Source organism: Cloeon dipterum, chromosome X (genome assembly GCF_949628265.1).
Source record: "Cloeon dipterum chromosome X, ieCloDipt1.1, whole genome shotgun sequence".
Classification (NCBI taxonomy): domain Eukaryota; kingdom Metazoa; phylum Arthropoda; class Insecta; order Ephemeroptera; family Baetidae; genus Cloeon; species Cloeon dipterum.
In genome coordinates this window covers 25,241,145-25,259,090 of record NC_088790.1, presented here as the reverse complement: position 1 = coordinate 25,259,090, position 17,946 = coordinate 25,241,145, and the positions used below count along the sequence as shown (strand labels likewise).

The 17,946-nt window shown below is 36.1% G+C and overlaps 3 protein-coding genes across 7 annotated transcripts; 2 read left to right on the top strand and 1 right to left on the bottom strand.

Moving 5' to 3' along the window:
* Nucleotides 1-650: 650 nt before the first annotated feature.
* Nucleotides 651-4,987, top strand: LOC135945420 (insulin-degrading enzyme-like). The gene is made up of 8 exons (XM_065493105.1): nucleotides 651-795; nucleotides 2,017-2,206; nucleotides 2,259-2,560; nucleotides 2,997-3,196; nucleotides 3,660-3,860; nucleotides 3,910-4,059; nucleotides 4,324-4,482; nucleotides 4,964-4,987. The coding sequence occupies exons 1-8, from the start codon at nucleotides 651-653 to the stop codon at nucleotides 4,985-4,987; spliced, it is 1,371 nt and encodes a 456-aa protein (XP_065349177.1).
* On the top strand, nucleotides 4,602-9,387 carry LOC135945853 (insulin-degrading enzyme-like). Of its 2 annotated transcripts, none has more exons than XM_065493772.1 (9): nucleotides 4,602-4,658; nucleotides 5,280-5,389; nucleotides 5,452-5,596; nucleotides 5,653-5,763; nucleotides 5,852-5,942; nucleotides 6,827-7,015; nucleotides 7,071-7,204; nucleotides 7,993-8,448; nucleotides 8,822-9,387. In XM_065493772.1, the coding sequence occupies exons 2-9, from the start codon at nucleotides 5,376-5,378 to the stop codon at nucleotides 8,978-8,980; spliced, it is 1,299 nt and encodes a 432-aa protein (XP_065349844.1). In that variant the 5' UTR covers nucleotides 4,602-4,658; nucleotides 5,280-5,375; the 3' UTR covers nucleotides 8,981-9,387. The 2 variants fall into 2 exon arrangements, with proteins under 2 accessions (XP_065349844.1, XP_065349843.1); XM_065493771.1 differs by having other exon boundaries at nucleotides 5,822-5,942.
* LOC135945854 (1-acyl-sn-glycerol-3-phosphate acyltransferase epsilon-like) lies at nucleotides 9,332-17,192 on the bottom strand. Of its 4 annotated transcripts, XM_065493774.1 has the most exons (8): nucleotides 16,981-17,192; nucleotides 16,869-16,922; nucleotides 14,336-14,540; nucleotides 13,700-13,778; nucleotides 12,815-13,017; nucleotides 11,693-11,957; nucleotides 11,510-11,633; nucleotides 9,332-10,178 (listed from the first exon to the last, which is right to left on the bottom strand). In XM_065493774.1, the coding sequence occupies exons 2-8, from the start codon at nucleotides 16,892-16,894 to the stop codon at nucleotides 9,944-9,946; spliced, it is 1,137 nt and encodes a 378-aa protein (XP_065349846.1). In that variant the 5' UTR covers nucleotides 16,895-16,922; nucleotides 16,981-17,192; the 3' UTR covers nucleotides 9,332-9,943. The 4 variants fall into 4 exon arrangements, with proteins under 4 accessions (XP_065349846.1, XP_065349845.1, XP_065349847.1 ...); XM_065493773.1 differs by having other exon boundaries at nucleotides 16,869-17,192; XM_065493775.1 differs by lacking the exon at nucleotides 16,869-16,922 and having other exon boundaries at nucleotides 16,947-17,192.
* Between the last annotated feature and the right edge of the window lie 754 nt (nucleotides 17,193-17,946).

Genomic DNA, 17,946 nt, shown 5'->3' with positions numbered 1-17,946 from the left:
TCTCTTACGGTGTTCACCTCACGATAATTCGATCAATAATATTTTATTACCGATTTATACGATGTAAAGGGTTCGGCCGTCCACAGGGGAGAGTGGAGGCAGCGACTCAGGTATAAAAAAACCACCACTCACAGGGATGATCCCCTCTCTTTTAACTGGATTCCCCAGCCGACGCCGACTGCGGACAGACCAAGACGTGTGACTCTTTCTCCCACACACTCAGCCCTTGCTTGGGTGTATACATATCCGCTGCGTTGCTCGTTCATCGCTATCCACGGTGAGAAACTCATAGGTATGGAACCAACTCCTCCGTCCTTCTTATTCGGACGGGCTAATTAAAGCCGTTCAATCCCTAAATAATCTATACAAACATGGCGAAAGGAATAAGCCCAAAACTAAAAGTGAGACACCTAAGACACCGCGGCAGGGTAACGACCGCGAGCACACCCCCGGCGGCCCCTGCGCCCAACGTTGCTGACACTCAATCTCACATATTTTGAATATAAACAAATGGAATTTTCCGAATTTTCCTCTCTCAAGGCTGTGAAATTGTTGCGCAGATGACGAAATGCGTTCTTAGACTTTCAGAGCTTGCAGTGTAAAAAAATTCTCTCTTCTAGACCGCTCTGCACGTCAGCAGTGTCCGCACGATGGTCAAAATATTCAAAAACATCACGAAAAGTAAAGAGGACAAAAGAGATTACCGAGGCCTAATTTTGGACAATGAGTTACGCGTATTACTCATCAGCGACCCAAAAATTGATAAGGCATCAGCTGCGCTCTCCGTTAACATTGGTAATTATGTATATAAAATCAAAGTCATCGTTTTATAAATTGAAATGAGTTTTGTACCAGATATGAGAAAGTCATTTTTCTCATTTATATATAGGTAAATCAATTTGTCTGATTTTAAAGTGAAAAATATGTGTATAAAAGGAACTATCAACAGCGAATTTAAAAAATCAATTTTTTAATGCATTTCTAATATTATAAACTATTAAATCTGTGCTATGTATGGAATTTTTAGATTAGATTTTCATTATAAGCCGTTATGAATAAATATGATAAAGCTCCCAAGGATATTAAACACTATAGATCAATTCTAGGCGTTCCAAGAATTAAACTCAGCAATCTCACATTAATTACGTGCTCTTTTTGTTGCTTGAAAATGAGAACAATGCTTGGTATTGTGAAATTTGTTGTTTATATACCTATAGTATTTAGGGCTCTCTTTTAATGCGAGGCTGTGACAAAAGTTCCTTCTATTTGGGAGTGATGCGAAAACTTCCCAGCATTCGTGAGTTATTTTGTTCCGGATTTGTTTATCCGTTCGTTCACCTCTTTTTGAGATGAGATGACGAACAACTCTCACGAAAATTCCGTGTCCCAATCGCGAACGCGGGTCTCATTGGAGTAGAGGAAGCCCAGTCCAGAGAAAAGGACACATTCGATCGTGTTACTGCCCCCGCACCAGGGTCTTTTTTTTTGCAACGCAAGACATTATTGTCCCGTGAGATTAATTCACGCATTCTTGAGAGGTGCAAACAAGCAAGTAGCGAGTCGGAAAGCTTTATTCGCAATCCTTCCCAATCCGAATGGACTCGTCATTCATATTGCAATTAAAAAAGGAGGCAAACGCAGGCCCGTCAGCCCACGCGCATTCGACTCCAAACATCGCTCAGAACGTGTAATCAACAATGTGATCCACTTTATGGATCATTTAAAAAGCTGAACGCTTAGACAAACTCATTCAAAATTTAGATGACGCATTTTCACATTTTTAATACAAGTAGATTTTTTCGGTACCACCGATTTGACGGAGAAACTGAAAAATATGAAGCGCTGATTTATTTTTCTAGGAATATGGAGGGACCGAAATAGGATTTAACAAGGCCTTAATTTGTTTTATATTTTATTGCACTTTTCAAGGGTTAAAATTAGAAACAAATAACGCGCAGGCATAATTATTTGGAAAATTTCAGTGCTATCAACACGCAAAATGATTGTTTCTTTCAGGTGAATTGAGCGATCCACAGGAACTCAGTGGTTTGGCTCACTTTCTGGAGCGAGTGCTTTTCCTAGGAACGAAAAAGTACAGCGACTTCTTAACCGAGCACGATGGCGATGGGATATCTACCACCGACATGGAAAACACGACTTACTACTTTTACGTCGCCCATGAACACTTGACCGGCGCATTAGACATGTAAAAATGAGTGAAAATAAATTATATTCACAAATAACGATCCTCCTTAAAGATTTTCTCAGTTCCCTTTAGCCCCTCTCCTCGACGAGACCAAGGCAAAACAAATACTGGACATACTGCTCCAAATCAATTATGATTATGAAAAACTATTACGCAATGACCAATGGCGTTTAAACCAGTTTGAAAGGAGCATCAGCAAGAAAAATCACCCCTACAACAAGTTTAATCATGGCAACTGGCAAACCTTGGAGAACGATCCCAAGAAAAATAAAATTGATCTCTGGAAGGAGATGCTCAATTTCCACAGCAATTACTACTCGCCCAACATCATGTCCCTCGTGATCCTCGGCAAAGGTGAGGTAGAGCTATAATTAAAAAAATCAAAAAATCCATCTTATCACACAACAGTTTTTGAACACATTTTAACATGAATTCCCATATTATCACTTTTAAGGAAAATTAAAATGTCATTTATAGTAAAATTTAGCAATTTTGCATAATATGTAGCGTTTGTTCATCAACTTAAGCAATAAAATCCAATATTAGAACATTTTAAACCATATAATATAATATACAATTTTAATTTGTAATTTTAAGTATTTACATCACTAAAAGTTTTTCCGCCTCACACCTCATCCAACGTAAAATAATTTTTGTGTATAATGGGAGAAAAGCAAAAATTTTGATGAAATCGCTTTTGTTTTTTACAGAAAAAAATCAAAACGGTTTCTTGTATTTGAATAGATATTTCATCCTGTGTCAATTTATTTTAATATTTTAAATTGCTCAGACTCTTTGGATGAACTGCAAAAGAAAGCTGAGAATTCGTTTGGAAAAATTGAGAACAAAAGCGTCTCTCTGCCCGAGTGGCCTGGACATTCTGTTGGCGATGAGCAACTATGTAAGGCAATACTGGCTGTGCCAATTGAAGACACACACAAGCTTGAAATCAACTTTCCCATCGCGGATATAAGTCGGCACTACAAAGGCGTTAGTATATATTTTCATATTGGGTGTTTAGGGAAAGAAATAACCTTGCTGTAGGAAAATTCCGTGTTCCAATGTAATAGACGTCAATTATAGTGAAAATTCAATCTTTTGTTTGAAATTTAAAAAAAATTAAAAATGAAAAAACATGTAATGCCTGTCATGCATTTTCTATTTAGATTATTTTACTCAATTATAGCATTTCTATAAAAAAATGATTTTTAGCACAGTATTTAATTTGTGGGTACAAATCATTTTCAATTGAACGTGACTGTGCTTGAAAGATTAGCAGAAAATTTTAAAATCTGCAATGTTTTCGAGTTATAGCAGCTTACTATTATATTTGATTTAACGGTGGAAACGATTATTTTAAATCAAATTTTGGTCTATAGTTATCTTAAATAAGCTGGGTTCGTTTCTCAAAGTAAAATAAAATAAAAGCTAATAATTCTCATTGCAATTACAGCCTTACAGGTACTTGAGTTACCTACTTAATAACAAAAGCAGTGGCAGCTTGCTATCCGCCCTGAAAAGGAGTAGATGGGCAACTAATCTAGAGGCTACATGCAAGAGTGTTTTGAGAGACATTGCTTATTGCTTTGTGGAAATTTATCTGACTGAAATGGGTCTCATGAACGTTCACGATGTCATAGATCTCTTCTTCCAGGTACATCAACACTTGCAAATTATTCTTAACTAAAAAAAATTCCTCTCAGTATATAAATTTGCTTCAAGAAACAGTCAACCAAAACCACGAATTAACAATTTACCGTGATTGCTTGAAAAATAGCTACCTGAATTTCCACTACAGAGAAAATGAAGATTCCGCCAGAGATTACTGTATGGAGCTGGCTGAAAACCTGCTGGTGAGTTATATGTTTTGAATATATATATTAATTAAAATGTCTGCCGTTTTCCCTTTTCTATAGAAATACCCGGTAGAGGATGTGCTGACTACAGAACATTTGATAGCAGATTATAGTCCAGATTTGATTGATGGACTGATTGATATGCTTACGCCAAATAACTGCAGGTTGGTCACCTTTTTCTGATGTTCTGAGAAAATTTTAACCAATCCTTCAAACAGGATTCTCATTTTTTCTAAGCATTTTGAGCAAATTGCTGACCAGACTGAAAAATGGAGCAGAGTTAAATACGTAATCAGGGACATTCCAAAAGAGATGCTTGACAATTGGGACTTTGCGGATTCAAACGATGAACTGGAGTTTCCGCAAAAGAACGAATTCATTCCAGACAGCCTTGATATTCTTCGAGCTGATGATGAAAAAGTGAGTTTCTGTGCTGGTCACCGACACAGAAATAGATAATTAAGAAAATCTCATAAAAAAAACTATGTTCTCCAATGACAGCAGATTTATTTTTAAAGAGTGTATGATTTTTACTTTATAATTTTTAGCTACAAGTTCAAGACAACATTGTTATTCTGCCAGCTGATGATGAAAATGTGAGTTTCATTGATCAAAGTGACACAGAAATAAACAAATTTAAGAAAATCTTCAAAAAACTAAAATCCAGCCAAATTTTTTAAGAGTGCGTCGCATGATTTACTTAAATTTTTTTGGAAATATTACGAAAGGCAATTGAGAGGGAGATGTAATTAAATGATTTTCAGAAATGTCTATTAAACTTTTCAACTAAAAGGTATATCATATAAATAAAGTATTTGAAATTTAGCTCATTTTTCTAAGAATGGTTGTTTCTTACGTCAATTTGTTTGTTCCTTTATATTATAATAATATTCCTTTTTAGTTCTACAGTATTTCTGACTGTTAAGAGATTCAGTAAAAATTCGGATGTTGCTGGGGTTGCATTTTGTACAGTAAATATTGATTGTTTCCGGTTTTTATGGTTGGTAAATATTAAAACAGCAAATTTTTCCTGCGAAATTAATTTTGAATGTTTGTAAACCATTATTTGTACAGCTTCCTTAATTATATTAAATTTTGAATAAAATAATGTAATTCAACATTTCTCGGGCTTAAAAGTTCTTGAAAATCGACAATGCTTGCTTATTTGAACTCCATTTCGCAAAACTTTCCTGAACTAATTTCTTTTTTTATTGCAGCCGCCACCGCATCCATTTATCATTCATGAGACGCAATTTGTTCAAGTGTGGCACAAGAAGGATGACGAATTTCTCCTCCCAAAATCAAACCTGATCATGGAAATGACTAGGCATTCTACGCTCCCTATATTATCTCAAAATTGCAAGCTAACTATTTGTTTAAAATTTTCAGTACATTAGAGAATTTGGACCCACTCATGTCGAACTATACAAAAATCTACGTGGAACTTGTTAATGACGCCCTGGCCGAGTACTTGTACGACGCCAACCTTGCGTGTCTCAAGTTTGATATCGAGACTTCCAAATATGGCTTGGTGGTAAGTACAATCAATTTGTTTGAGAATAAATTATTAACTTTATTTGGTTTCGACAGGTTAGAATGGGAGGTTTGGATGACAAGCAACATGTTTTGCTTGATAAAGTGCTTCAAACGATGCTTGAATTGGATTTTGACGCTGAACACTTCGAGATAATCAAGAAAAAGGTATAGGCTTCCATTTACTTATGTTTAAACACCCGCTTGATACATTTTTTTTCTTTAGCATGTGTTGAGTTTAATGCAATTTTTCAAGGTGGAACCATCCGAGCTCGCCATTCACTGTGAATCAGTGTGTTTACTGGAGAAAGAATGGCTTATAACTGAACAGCTGATATCTACGGAAAGTATGGGAAAATCATTTAATTTTATCCTTCAAAATAAAAAAGTGTAGCTTTTGAACCCCTATTCGAATTTAAAGGGTTAAATGTTTTTCTAAGCTATTGACTTGGTGAGCTAATCTTAATATAGATCGAAAACACAGCCAGCATCAGGCGTCGTTAAAGTATAATACGTACATTAAATGGGAATAAAAAATAATCGTTTGTTCATTTGAGGGCTACCCAAAGCTTGTTCTCTAAGTCAAAATCGACTGATCGTTGGAATTTGTATTTAACCAACTATATATTTCAGTTGAACTTTTACAATTTCCCCGTTTTTACTGTCTCATTGCCTCGAAAACTGCACATTTCTCCTTCATTTAAAATAGAAAAACTTTTTGGGCCATTTTTTTCCATACATATACATAGAACTAGGCTATTTTGAAGAATAATTTAATTTGACAGCATATAAAATTAAAAACTGAAATTATTTTAAAATCTTTTTCCCACACCGTTTGTGCTTTTCCATCAAGTTTGGCATTGTTTGGAGCAAAATTTGTTTTTCTATGACTTCATTAAAACCCAAAGGTATTCATGGTGTGCGCACTTTTCTAGTATTTCAACCTTATTGTTTCTCGATTTTCGGTAAACGTACCTTATAATATTCGCGAAATCTGGTACTTACAAAAATCAAAAGAACGGAGAAACGAAATAATATTGAAAATCGTAGACCATATATCAAATATCTCATAAGAATAACAATTATTATGAATTAATTTGTCCATACCTTATTTATCAATAAATTGGAAAAAAAGCTACTTTTCAACTTGATCCACGTTTTAATTCACAACTGCTGACAACACTGACCCGTTAAATCAATTTTAGTCTTTTTTGAATTCTCCTTTTTCCAGATTTGTCCATCGGAGACTTGAAGATTTTCATGCGGAAGTTCTTCTCCGTGATGCACATTAAGTGCCTGATCCACGGCAACGCAAACAAAGCAGCAGCCCAGAAACTGATCGAAGTGATTGAAAGAAACCTGCCAGAAAATATGCTGCCGTCGCATTTGCTGCGTCCCCGTGATATGATGCTGAATGATGGTATGTAATTCCCTGAGTTTCTTTAACTTTCTTCTCATTTTGTTGAATTTGGCAGGGTGCAGCTATGTTTACCCAGTGACGTATGACGCGCACAAAACTTCTTGCGGCGTCATTCACCTGCAGTGCCCGCCGCAATGCATAGAGGACAACGTGCTGCTTGAGTTGTTCGTCGAACTCTTCAAATACAAAGTCAGTTAATTTTCGTGTCTTCTTCATATTAGTGAAACTGTTACTTTTTTATTTTATAAAGATCACTTGTCTTGAGCCGAAAAAGATTTATACATACTTGGAAGCAAAAAGCGCAGTTTTGAAATTTGCCAATTTTAATTATCCTCTATAACTTGCATGTGTATTAAAATACGATATTTATTCAAATCCCAGGCTAAATTCAATTTAGGAATTTTTCGGAGAAACCAAACTCCGTTGTTGAATCGATACAGAACATGAATGTGTTTTATAGTGATTTAGGCAAAGATGGTCGAACTGGCATATCAAAATCTCCCGTTGCACCAACATAAATATATGATGCTCCAAAAAATTTCCCCTAACCGTTAAACAATCTAAATTAAACTTCTTGGATGTTAAACTGGGGTTTTTGTGTTACAACATGTGAATTAATTAATACTTTCATTGAGGCAAAACCGTCCAAATTAACACTCCTGGAATATCCCCCCACAAAAATTTAAGTTATAATTTTTATATCTCCAAAGGTAATACATTAACACCTAAATGTTTGGTGAAAATTTTGGCTCCAGTATGAACATCCAGAGTTTCGTTGTTTTAAGTTTAGTCTATCAGTGCTCTTGGGCAATTTATTAATAAAACATAATTAAAAAAGCTCGAAGATATTGAAAAAAATATTGATCAAATGATGCACACAATTTTTTATTTTTATTTTTTTTTTAAATTATTCTGACCAATTATAAGTATAGAAACTACGAAAAATAATGCAAAAGTCCGAATTGCAAATATTACAGAACGTGACGCTGGTTCGCAACTTGACGGGCCAAGGCGTGAGATTCATGATGCATTCGTTAAATCATCCAATCTACATGGAGCGCAAGCTCGAGCATGTCATTTTCAGCATAAAATCAATTCTTGAGGAAATGAGTGACAAAGAGTTTGAGCGGTGCAAAAAAGACCTGGCTGGGCGGCGGTTAGAAAATTGCAAGAAGATGATAGATCAGACTAACAAGTACTGGACCGAAATCTCCTCCCAACGGCAATGCTTTGACCGGGACAGATTGGAGACCGACTATCTCAAGACCATCTCCAAGACAAATGTAATGAATTTCTACAATGATTACATTTACGCCGAGGGGGCTAAAAGGCGGAAGCTGGCGATCCACTTGACGTCGACCGCGGAGGGAGGCGCCGGATCTGATAGCGCTAAGCTTGAAGAAATTGAGCCGTTGTCGATCTTCACAGATGAGGTATTTTAATTTTTCGTTTATTATGGATTTTCCTAACGTAAAATGTCCTGAACCATGGCCTATCAGATAGTTCCTGAATAAACATTCCTCGCAATAATCCCCATTTAGAAATTTAATAGTTTCAGGTTTCCACTTTTTCCAAAGAGACTGGTCCAGAAATTGTCTTTTTGAATTTCCAGAAAAAAGCTTGTATAAAAAATCATTTTTCACTTCCCTATTTTCAATCATTTGCTCTGTGCTATTGTGTGTGTCGATTTTATTTTGATTCATCTATGTACTTGAAATATTTCTTTAAATTGAATTAAAGAATGTGTGCACCTCATCGAGTGGGTATTTACTAATTATACAATTAATCAAATTTATTGTGTTGCAGCCAAAGCAGGTCGAGAATGTCCAGAGCTTCAAGAGTGGCCTCGCGACTTATTACCCACAGCCAATCCCTTATCAAGATCGGCCAGGAGTAGACTCCAATAGGCAAATTTATCTAGCGCAAAAAAAACCATTTTTAGATATAGAAACGATTTTATCGTAGATCTCAGCTGGGTAATTTTACTCTACATACACCAGCAAAGAAAATGCGCCAGAAGTACAGTCGCTTGGCAGATTTTCATGAAAGAAAATTTTATTTTGAAAGGATAATTCAGTTTTTAGTTTTTAAGTATCACACGCCATTAACATTAAAATCTTTGACTGAAAAATAACTTTGTTTTAAAACACGCCACTTACTATAATTATTGTTACTTTTTAAAGTAAGTCTACCTTATTGATCCACATCGTCACTTGATTCATACTTGACTGCTTCATCCAATTGCCTATGTGCGTGCAATTTGTAAATTTGGATTTCAAATGTATCAAGAATTGATAGAAATAAAAGATATGGAAATTTTCAAATAGCATGTTTATTGCATTTATTAAAAAGAATAAATGACACACGTTTAATATTTATGCATTATAGTTATAATATCATAATTATTTTACCTTTTAATGACAATAATCTGCCAGGGTGTATGATTAATTTTAGGAAATCATAGCGGGTAACCAGGAAAAAGCATAATGTGGTTGGTTGGTTCACTTGTGGCAGTGGGACTGAAACCTATGACTCTGATATTATTTACGTTCCAAACAATATCAATCAACAAAAATATATTAATAGGTGCACAATTGTCCTTGATAACTTTAGAGAGCTAGAAACCTAATACAAAATCATGGAATTCTCGTTCGTCCCTGTCTTGCTGTACTTTTCTTAACGGAAAATTCGGTAAATTGCGCGCGGACTAGTTGAAAAAAACAACGTTTTTAGCCAATGTGATAAATTAACAGGAATGTAATTGAGCACCGACACTGGTTGGTGCGGCAGAAACAAAATTTTGTGCTCGAATAATCAGAGATTTGTGCGTGGTAAACGAAACGAAAGGGAATTTCGGTACAAAATATAATCAGATTACAGCCAGTGGCGTCATTTTTAGGTTAAATTCTTAAAGAGTAGTTCCGGATGCTAACAAACGGACGAGATAAAAAGCCAAATGTAGCCGCCGAGAGTGCCGTAGACCAGGGTATTGAGGTAAATGGAGCGGCCGATTTTGGTGAACAGCATCGCCACTGACACTGCCGAGAAGAAGAGGAAGCTGGGCAGCGTGTGCCAGATTCCCACTTGCTGCATTTGCTTGTTTGGCCAGCTCAGCGCTTCGCTGCCTTCTTGTTCGCTGCTGTTGTAGAACTGCTTCATCAGCCTACAAGAAAAATTAATTTATTTATTAGATCATAAGTTCTTAACAAATTATGGTTGGGTCCTGATATTATTTTTAAATTTAATTTTCAAGATTTTTTGGGAAACGAGGTTATGTTTGAATTGGTTGACTTTTTATTGCAAATATATAAAGGAGTAAAAGTTGCTCTACTGATCCGCAATAAAATTACATTGAATCTAAAAGTATGATCAAAATTTTCTAATTCGACGGTGTTGGCAACATGTGTACCGATATTCCACTGACTAAAATCATTATGGGATTTAAAATTGATTAAAAACCTAACTATGGAGCCATCTCCGATACATCACTTAAAACTTGATAATGGCTTGAAATGATTGCTACAAAATCTCTGAGCATTTGCATGTAGCTTAAATATTTGTTTTTGGGAGAAAAATGGAAAGTATTTCTTAACTTGACTAAGGGATCTGCGTTTAGCCTCATTAAAATTTACCAGTTCAGAGTAGCATAAAAAACGGCCTATATTCAGAAAGCTGATTGAATATACAGTTTTTTTTGCTCTTTTTATCCCTGTCCGAGGACCGGGAAGGGCGCGCACCTCTCTTTCGAGCATATTTTCTCAAATTTACAATTTTTGCACAAAATTTGTCTGAAAATTTCATCTGGACGTTTGAGAACCTTTGATTTTTTGGGGGAAGAATCACAATAACCAAAATTAAGTTAATTAATTTGAGAAGCATCTCATGAAATGTATTTTTTCATTTTAATAATTTCTATGATTTTCAAAGCTAAACTCGGACCCTTATGGCTATCAGAGACTCCGCATAACACAAAGAATATTTTTTATTGATTTACAAAGATTCATTGCTTGCCACGTGCGAAAACAACAAATTCTTTCATTATGGAAACGTAATTAAATAGATAATTAAGTGAAATTAACCAGCCTTTCTGTAACAAAGTAAGCGGCAAGTGCGTGAAACGCGCCCCTCTGTTGGCCAGCAGCGCTGGACGCTGACAAATAAATGAGATGGTTTTAGCCAGTTTTCTCCGAATTTTACAGTGCCAGACTATGTTTTCTCACATGATTTGGAATCCTTTCATTGAAATCAATTTGACAGCGTTAGTTTTTTGGGGGCAAATGCGCAAATTCAGTGAAAATCGCGATTGCAAAATTCCTTTGAGAATTCTCCATATCAAACAGTGCTAATTTTGAGGCCGATTTGTCTCGCAAATTTACAGCGCTACTTTTGTATTTTTATAACTGACTGTACTGGACCTAATCTGAGATCTGAGAGTGTGTGTCTTGTGTTAATTCATTATCATTCCTCTTTAAGCCATGTAAAATTTCAACTCACTTGTCCTTTTTGATGAACATTTGATGGACCCACTGCTGGAATTTCTCCTCGTCGGCAGGCACGCTGCTAATAGGAATGCGGTTGACATGGATGTGCACAGAATTGCACCGTCCGAGCAGGAAATCTGGCAAAATCGCCATTTAAATTAAATACCAATGACTCAACAGTCGATCCTCTCCTCACCTTTCAGCTGTGGCACTTTATTTCTGTCGGTGTCAAAGGAGCCCTTGCCGCACTCGTTACCCGAGTAGCCGACTGTGATGTCGTAGATGGCCTCAAGTCGCTCGCGCATCGTGTTCAGGACAAGCCACGCGCCGCGGCTGCGCGGCGTCAGGTGGTAGTCAAGCACCTCCAGGCTGTTGTCCCGAGCCACTTCCCTCGACTTGGTTATCCTCTTGCCGTCGTCTGGGTTGTAACGAGTGCCTTCCGGGAAGATGACCACCCATGACTGGAAGAAAAGTGGCAATTATTATAATTTATTTAAAAAATTATTTGTAGAAATGCATTATTTTAAAGTGAGTAGTTATGAAACTAGTTTTTGTTGATTTTATTAATGCAGAAATTTTATTTAAAATTACCGTCAGGATTTTCATTACATTGTTTTCTTCTTAAAAATGGGCAATTTTTTACAATTATTGTGCAATTTGATTTAGATATTATGGATTTAATATACAAACAAATTGTTGTTGATATCAGAAACGATCCATTTGAATTTATTTAGAATTTAGTTAGTTAGTTTAGCTTCTGTTCGAATTTCAGTGAAATTCTAAGTGAGAGAAATAACTCATTTAGATTGTTCGAATAAATTTTTCTTAAAGGGTCTTTTCAGGGATCTGTTATTGCATAAAACTTCATCTGTTGGAAAAATATCCACGTGTTATATGAGGTGATAAAAAATTTCAATCCCATGAATGTGATTTGATCAATAGCTAGTTTCCTTGTAGATTATTTTAGTTTAAAACTGGCTGAAACATATAATTTGTTGATTTGTGTCTTTTCCCTTTGACTCAAAATAACATATATACTAGATTGTTCTTGTAAGGCACCGTATTTTCTCTTAGATAGCGTTGTACTCTTAATTTTTAAACGCAATTAGTTGTAAAAAAACGATTACGAAAGGCAAGGAACAAACCACGTAGTCAGATAACAAGTCAGATAAAATAGATTAAAATCTTTAAAACCAACAACACGATAAGATTATTACTCAATGAAGGAAAAAATTTGCCAGAAATATTAAGAGAGTCGAAAAAAATTTCAATTTCAAAAAGAATATTTCAAACAATCATGGAAAATCACAGTACTCACCGGAATTTTGGGATTTCTGAGATATCTGAGACTCTGCAACATTTTAGCAGGCTGGAAGTGGCCTCTTTTGACATAAATGCAGCCATGCTGGTGGAAGTAGAAGCCGTAGAGAGGAATCGTCTGCAGCTCGTGCTTCATCACAAAGCGCAAGTGGCCGATCGAACCTTGCTCCACCGCAACCATGTTTGTCAAAATCCAGTCCACTAAAATTTGATAGTATTTTAAAAACCAAAATTAAACTCTTCTATAAATCAGAACAATTTTATAAGTTTAAGAATGAAAAAATTCACAACTCAGAAAAGTCTTAAGAGTTGGGACTTATGATTCACTGTTAAATAACAATTTTTTGTGTCTTTCAATGCGATTATAAAGGTGCAAGGTGCATTATACGCTTACAAATAATTGATAAGGCGTGCTGAAAACCAAAATCACGGCTTGAACTTATTTTTTTAAGATTAAAATTTTTGCTGTCGTTTTCAGCGCGACAAATTAATTATTTTTACGCCAAAAAACTGCAAAAATCCCAAATTAACGGGTTGCCATCTGTTGGAAGCTACGAAAACGTGAGGTTTACGTCAAGCCAATCATTTTAAAAAGCTTCTAGTGATGAGATACGGATTGACATGCGGTTGGAAAGGCGTGTGGGACAAAGATCAAAATGCGCTGCACTTGATTACGATTATTTCTTCTGCGATTAAAATATAAACAGACAGCGATCGCGTGGTTACATCATAACTGAGTGAAAAAGGCGAGAACAAAGGTTGCAAAAACAGAGACGCTATCGCACCGCAGAGCCAACACACTCATTCGAAACAAAGGTCAAAGCCAACTGGCAATCAACAGGTGAAAAATTATGTGTAGTCTAGTTCTCATTATGCTGCCTACCTGTCGACTGGTGGTTTCCCAAGTAGAGCACGGTCTCTTTATTCTTGAATGCCTCCTGGGCGTCTCCGTAGAAGTAAACCTGCGACGTGAAGGAAATCATTACATTTACATACGCCAAGACAGAAATTAAAATTTAATAAAAATATACTGGTGGAGAGATCATTGATGTTAATTTTGTTTCAATTTTCTGGACCAAACAGATTTCTGCTAATTGTAATAGAGTTTAAAATTAATTTAATTACAAATTTGCAATCCCTTTTAGTCTTTAAATTATTTTTTTTACTTGCTGACCATAAAAATCATTCTAGTTCAAAATTCCCCAGCAATAAATAGATTTTTATAATAATTCTAAATATTTTTCTTCTCTGTAGATCAATAAAAATGACGTTATTGAGAAAATCTTTATTGTTTTTCCATGTCGACTTGACAAAACTGCTAACTTAAACAAATCAAATTAACGGGTTCCCTCGTTATCTCCATAATTTTAAAAATTAATTTCGAAACGAAAGGATTTTGTTTGGTTGAGTGGTGAAAATAGAGTTAATTTACGTTTTTTGACTGCATTATTAAGAAATTAAATTATTTTCCTTGGCCTTTAAGGCAGATGTTTAATTTTCTCTGATAAAAAGAAATTACCTTGACACCGTTGCAGTGATTAAAGAAGAAAAGGACCAGTTTCTGGTAGGTGCCATAGCAGATGTCGTCTCCGATCTGGTAAATCCAGGCAGGCAGAACGATGGAAAGACCTTTCCAGATGCCCCACATGAGCAGGAACTCTGGGGCAGCGCCCAGCATTATCACCGTCGAGATCACATACCGGACGTACCGAAAAATCTTCATGCTGCAGATCATTAAAGTTCAAACACTTAAAACACCGGAATTCTAATTTGGTCAAATCATTGTTATCGTCGATCGAGATGGTGGAATTTGGAATTGATTTTGAAACACCGTGTTATCGGTGGAGAAAACTAATCATCGCATGATATCGCAAAAAGTTCATAGTTCCATCAGAATTCTAAAAATAAAATGCTCAAAGCTGTTTTACTTGCAGTATAATAATTACTGCTACGATTGTATAATAAATTTCAAGGGTAAATAATATGTAAAGTAGAAAAATAAATAATGATACCGATGCAATATAAAATAGATTATTCTTGCTTGTTGGTGATTTATTTTTCTCTTTACTCCATTTATAATCCAGGCAGACAGAAAAAGAACTGCAAAATATTGAAAATTTTTAAACTAAACTTTAGAAAAATCGTTGAAAATCTAAACAGCACGACATTTTAACGATTTTAGCAGTTCATTTTTATCAACAAATATTTAAAAATAGTTTTCAACCGTCAGAATCATTTTTCGATCCGTTCAAAATAAATAATTTCCTGCAAATTGATTTTTAGGGATTTTAGAAATAATAAAGCATCATTTTGTAGAAAAAAAGTAACAAATAGAAACAAATAACACGCTGAAGAAAGTGAACGCACTTGTATCAATGGTAATTTTGCAAGCAAAACCGGTACTGCACGCGCACGCGGACATTGGTTGAGCGTAAACAGGCAGTAATTCAAGCCGAGCCGGTTATGTCGGCTGGCTCGAGGTCACGATCAATGCCTAATTGCCAATTGCAGAGCAAAACACGTGCTTCAAATCCTAGCTGGGCAGCCGTAAAAAAATCCTTTCTATCAGATGATTTTTTGTTTGAGGCCAGCTGACTGAGCGAACTGCATTATCGATCGCTGTCGATGTCGACTCGCATTAGCATATTGTTTCCGAGCATATTTACAACGAGAGCCTCTTGTCTTGTCAGCTTTGGCAATTAGGATGATGGAAATGAAAAGAGAGGCGGAAAACTTGAGGTGACAAACAGGAACAGGTCAAAAACATTAAAATTCAAAATGCGTTTGTTATCAGACAGGGCAAAATGGGGTTTTAACGATTATTTTGATATTTAAAAATTAAATTTTATAGAGGAATTACTTTTAATAACAATCAAAAAGGGTTGAGAATTTTAGACTGTCAAGTTTTAAGCTTCAAATCGTCAAAAGGACACAGGATCATCAAACGAGCAAAATTCATGCGATAAAAAAATCAGAAACGCTTACTACACAATCTAAAACTGATAAAAATCGTTTAAATATGTATGGAATAATTTAAAAGTGCAATTTATAAAATTTAAAGTCATAGTTTAATTCCAAAAGGAATTCTAAGTATATAAAAAATCAGTTAATATACTAAATTCTTGCACGTTTTTCTATTTAATTTAATGCTTCTTGTGAAAATAAACATTTTTGCTTCTGCTACTAACTGTTTCATTCAAATTAATGTTCTTTCTGATAACAACTGACCTCTATCAAAAAATAAAATCAGTGGCTACACAAACGACTATTATTTGTTATCTCAAAATGTTTAGGTAATCAATTTATTACGAAATTTCTTTTGCCCTTTAATAAAACGTGAAGATGGCAGACCTTTTTCTTCTCTTTATCTCTCTAGAAAAATTTCTTAAGCTAATAATTCAATTCTTCAAGCAATCTCTTTGAAAATTAATGAAATTGAACACATTTTCTTTAAAAACATCGTTAAAAGCCTTAAACATGTGATTCAAGCTTCAAACGATGCACTAAAAACCGTCAAAATCGACCAAGAGAGCGATTACCAAAGAAAAACAGTCTAAAATAAACAGCCAGAATTCTTAGGAAATAAAAATAAATGGACAGAGAAAAACTTGAAATATTATTTCATAACCCCAATGAGCCCTCAATTTCATTACATATCTGAATTAATCAATATATTTTTATGGAATTTCCTGGGACCTTAACTGAAAATGTTTCCCATGTGAAAAAATGCCCTGTTTATAACAAAAAGAATTTCGGGGGAAATTTTCACGCCACCTGATCAGTCGATTGTTGAAAAGATTTACGCCAATTTATTATGAAATTAAAAGTTTGAGTCTAAATTTAAGTTTAAAAGGGATTGTTTTCAACCCTGAATCACAAAAACAACCATGAAAAACCCTCGAAAGCAGGGAACTTTACATATACGTCACAGAGGTGGTGTCTTGACAACTGCACAGGGCCAAACAAAATGAATTATTGAGACATTGAGAGGGGCTCAGGAAGGCCAGCACCAGCACCGCAAGCAGCACCCTGACAAGAGGGCCGTGGTCTACCTGGTGGAGGTCCTCGGAGGGTCCATCGCGGCCGGTGGACAAGAGGGAAAAGAGCTAGAAGAGCGAAAAGCAGCTCACTTGGACGGCAGTTCGCAGGAGACTGAGAGTTTACTGCGAATGCGGCGCTGGCGGGCAGCTAGCTCGGCTGGTTGCCTACGTTCGTCCCATAGCTGCCGCCGATCGTGGCGCCCAGGCTCCGACCTGCTCGTACGCCCGTGCGGCCAACCCTGACGCACCACCCCTCAGCGGTCCTAACCCAGGACGCGCACAGGACAGGCAGACTCCTCGGCTGGCTCAGCTGTCGTCCGTCCTTCCGTCCGTCGAGCGTCGAGCTTTCAGGACACGCCCACTCACCGGACTTGCTCGCCCATGACGTCATGGTCGACTGCTGGAGACGCCCTGCGGCCGGAGCGCCAATTTCACGTCATGAAATTCTGGAAATTCACTTGCTTTTGCCTCACGGATGGTTCTTCCGGCGGGTTTTTACTGAAATAAAATATAGATTATTGCCATTGGTAATGGTAAGCGATTTCCATGTTAACATACTAAAGTTTAATGAGCAATAAAGGTGTGGAATAAAATATGCGCTCTCTTAACATTTATTTTTTCCAAAGCACTTTTAATTGTTGCATATTGGAGAGTTAAATTTGAATTAAAATGAATATAAAAGCGATTGGCTGAAATTTCCCACTTTAGCAGATGGAAAAAATTCAAATACATATAAAAACCAATAAAATTGTCTCATTTTCCAAAGATGACGATTTTTATCAGTTTTTTAATTAAGGAAATATAATTACCCTGCCGAAAAAAATCAGTTCTATCGGACCAAAGCCGTCCGAAAAGTGCCAGAGGACCAGGTCGGACCACTTTATTAAGACCAAAAAATGGGGGTTCGGACGAGAATTCAGTCCGTAACTTGGAATTAGGAGCGGGCGACGCGAGGTTTCGGATCATCTGATCCGCTTCATGAACTGTATGCCTCTGTCTCGGACTGCCCGAGTCTACACAGAAGCAATTTATCGGTCCGCCAAAGAGTGACTTTGATTTTGCTCGCCGCCAACGAACATGCTCGATTTTT

Bases quoted from the DNA above. Each gene is read 5' to 3' on its own strand.
- LOC135945420 (XM_065493105.1), top strand. From the start codon at position 651: ATGGTCAAAATATTCAAAAACATCACGAAAAGTAAAGAGGACAAAAGA. The intron at 4,060-4,323 runs GTGAGTTATATG...ATTGCTGACCAG, and splicing joins AGCTGGCTGAAAACCTGCTG to ACTGAAAAATGGAGCAGAGT. The intron at 4,483-4,963 runs GTGAGTTTCTGT...ATTCCTTTTTAG, and splicing joins TTCGAGCTGATGATGAAAAA to TTCTACAGTATTTCTGACTG.
- LOC135945853 (XM_065493771.1), top strand. The intron at 5,597-5,652 runs GTAAGTACAATC...TGGTTTCGACAG, and splicing joins CTTCCAAATATGGCTTGGTG to GTTAGAATGGGAGGTTTGGA. The intron at 5,764-5,821 runs GTATAGGCTTCC...TTTTTTCTTTAG, and splicing joins TCGAGATAATCAAGAAAAAG to CATGTGTTGAGTTTAATGCA.
- LOC135945854 (XM_065493773.1), bottom strand. From the start codon at position 16,894: ATGGACCCTCCGAGGACCTCCACCAG. The intron at 14,541-16,868 runs GTAGACCACGGC...AATGATCTGCAG, and splicing joins CCTCCGAGGACCTCCACCAG to CATGAAGATTTTTCGGTACG. The intron at 13,779-14,335 runs GTAATTTCTTTT...TTCACGTCGCAG, and splicing joins ATCACTGCAACGGTGTCAAG to GTTTACTTCTACGGAGACGC.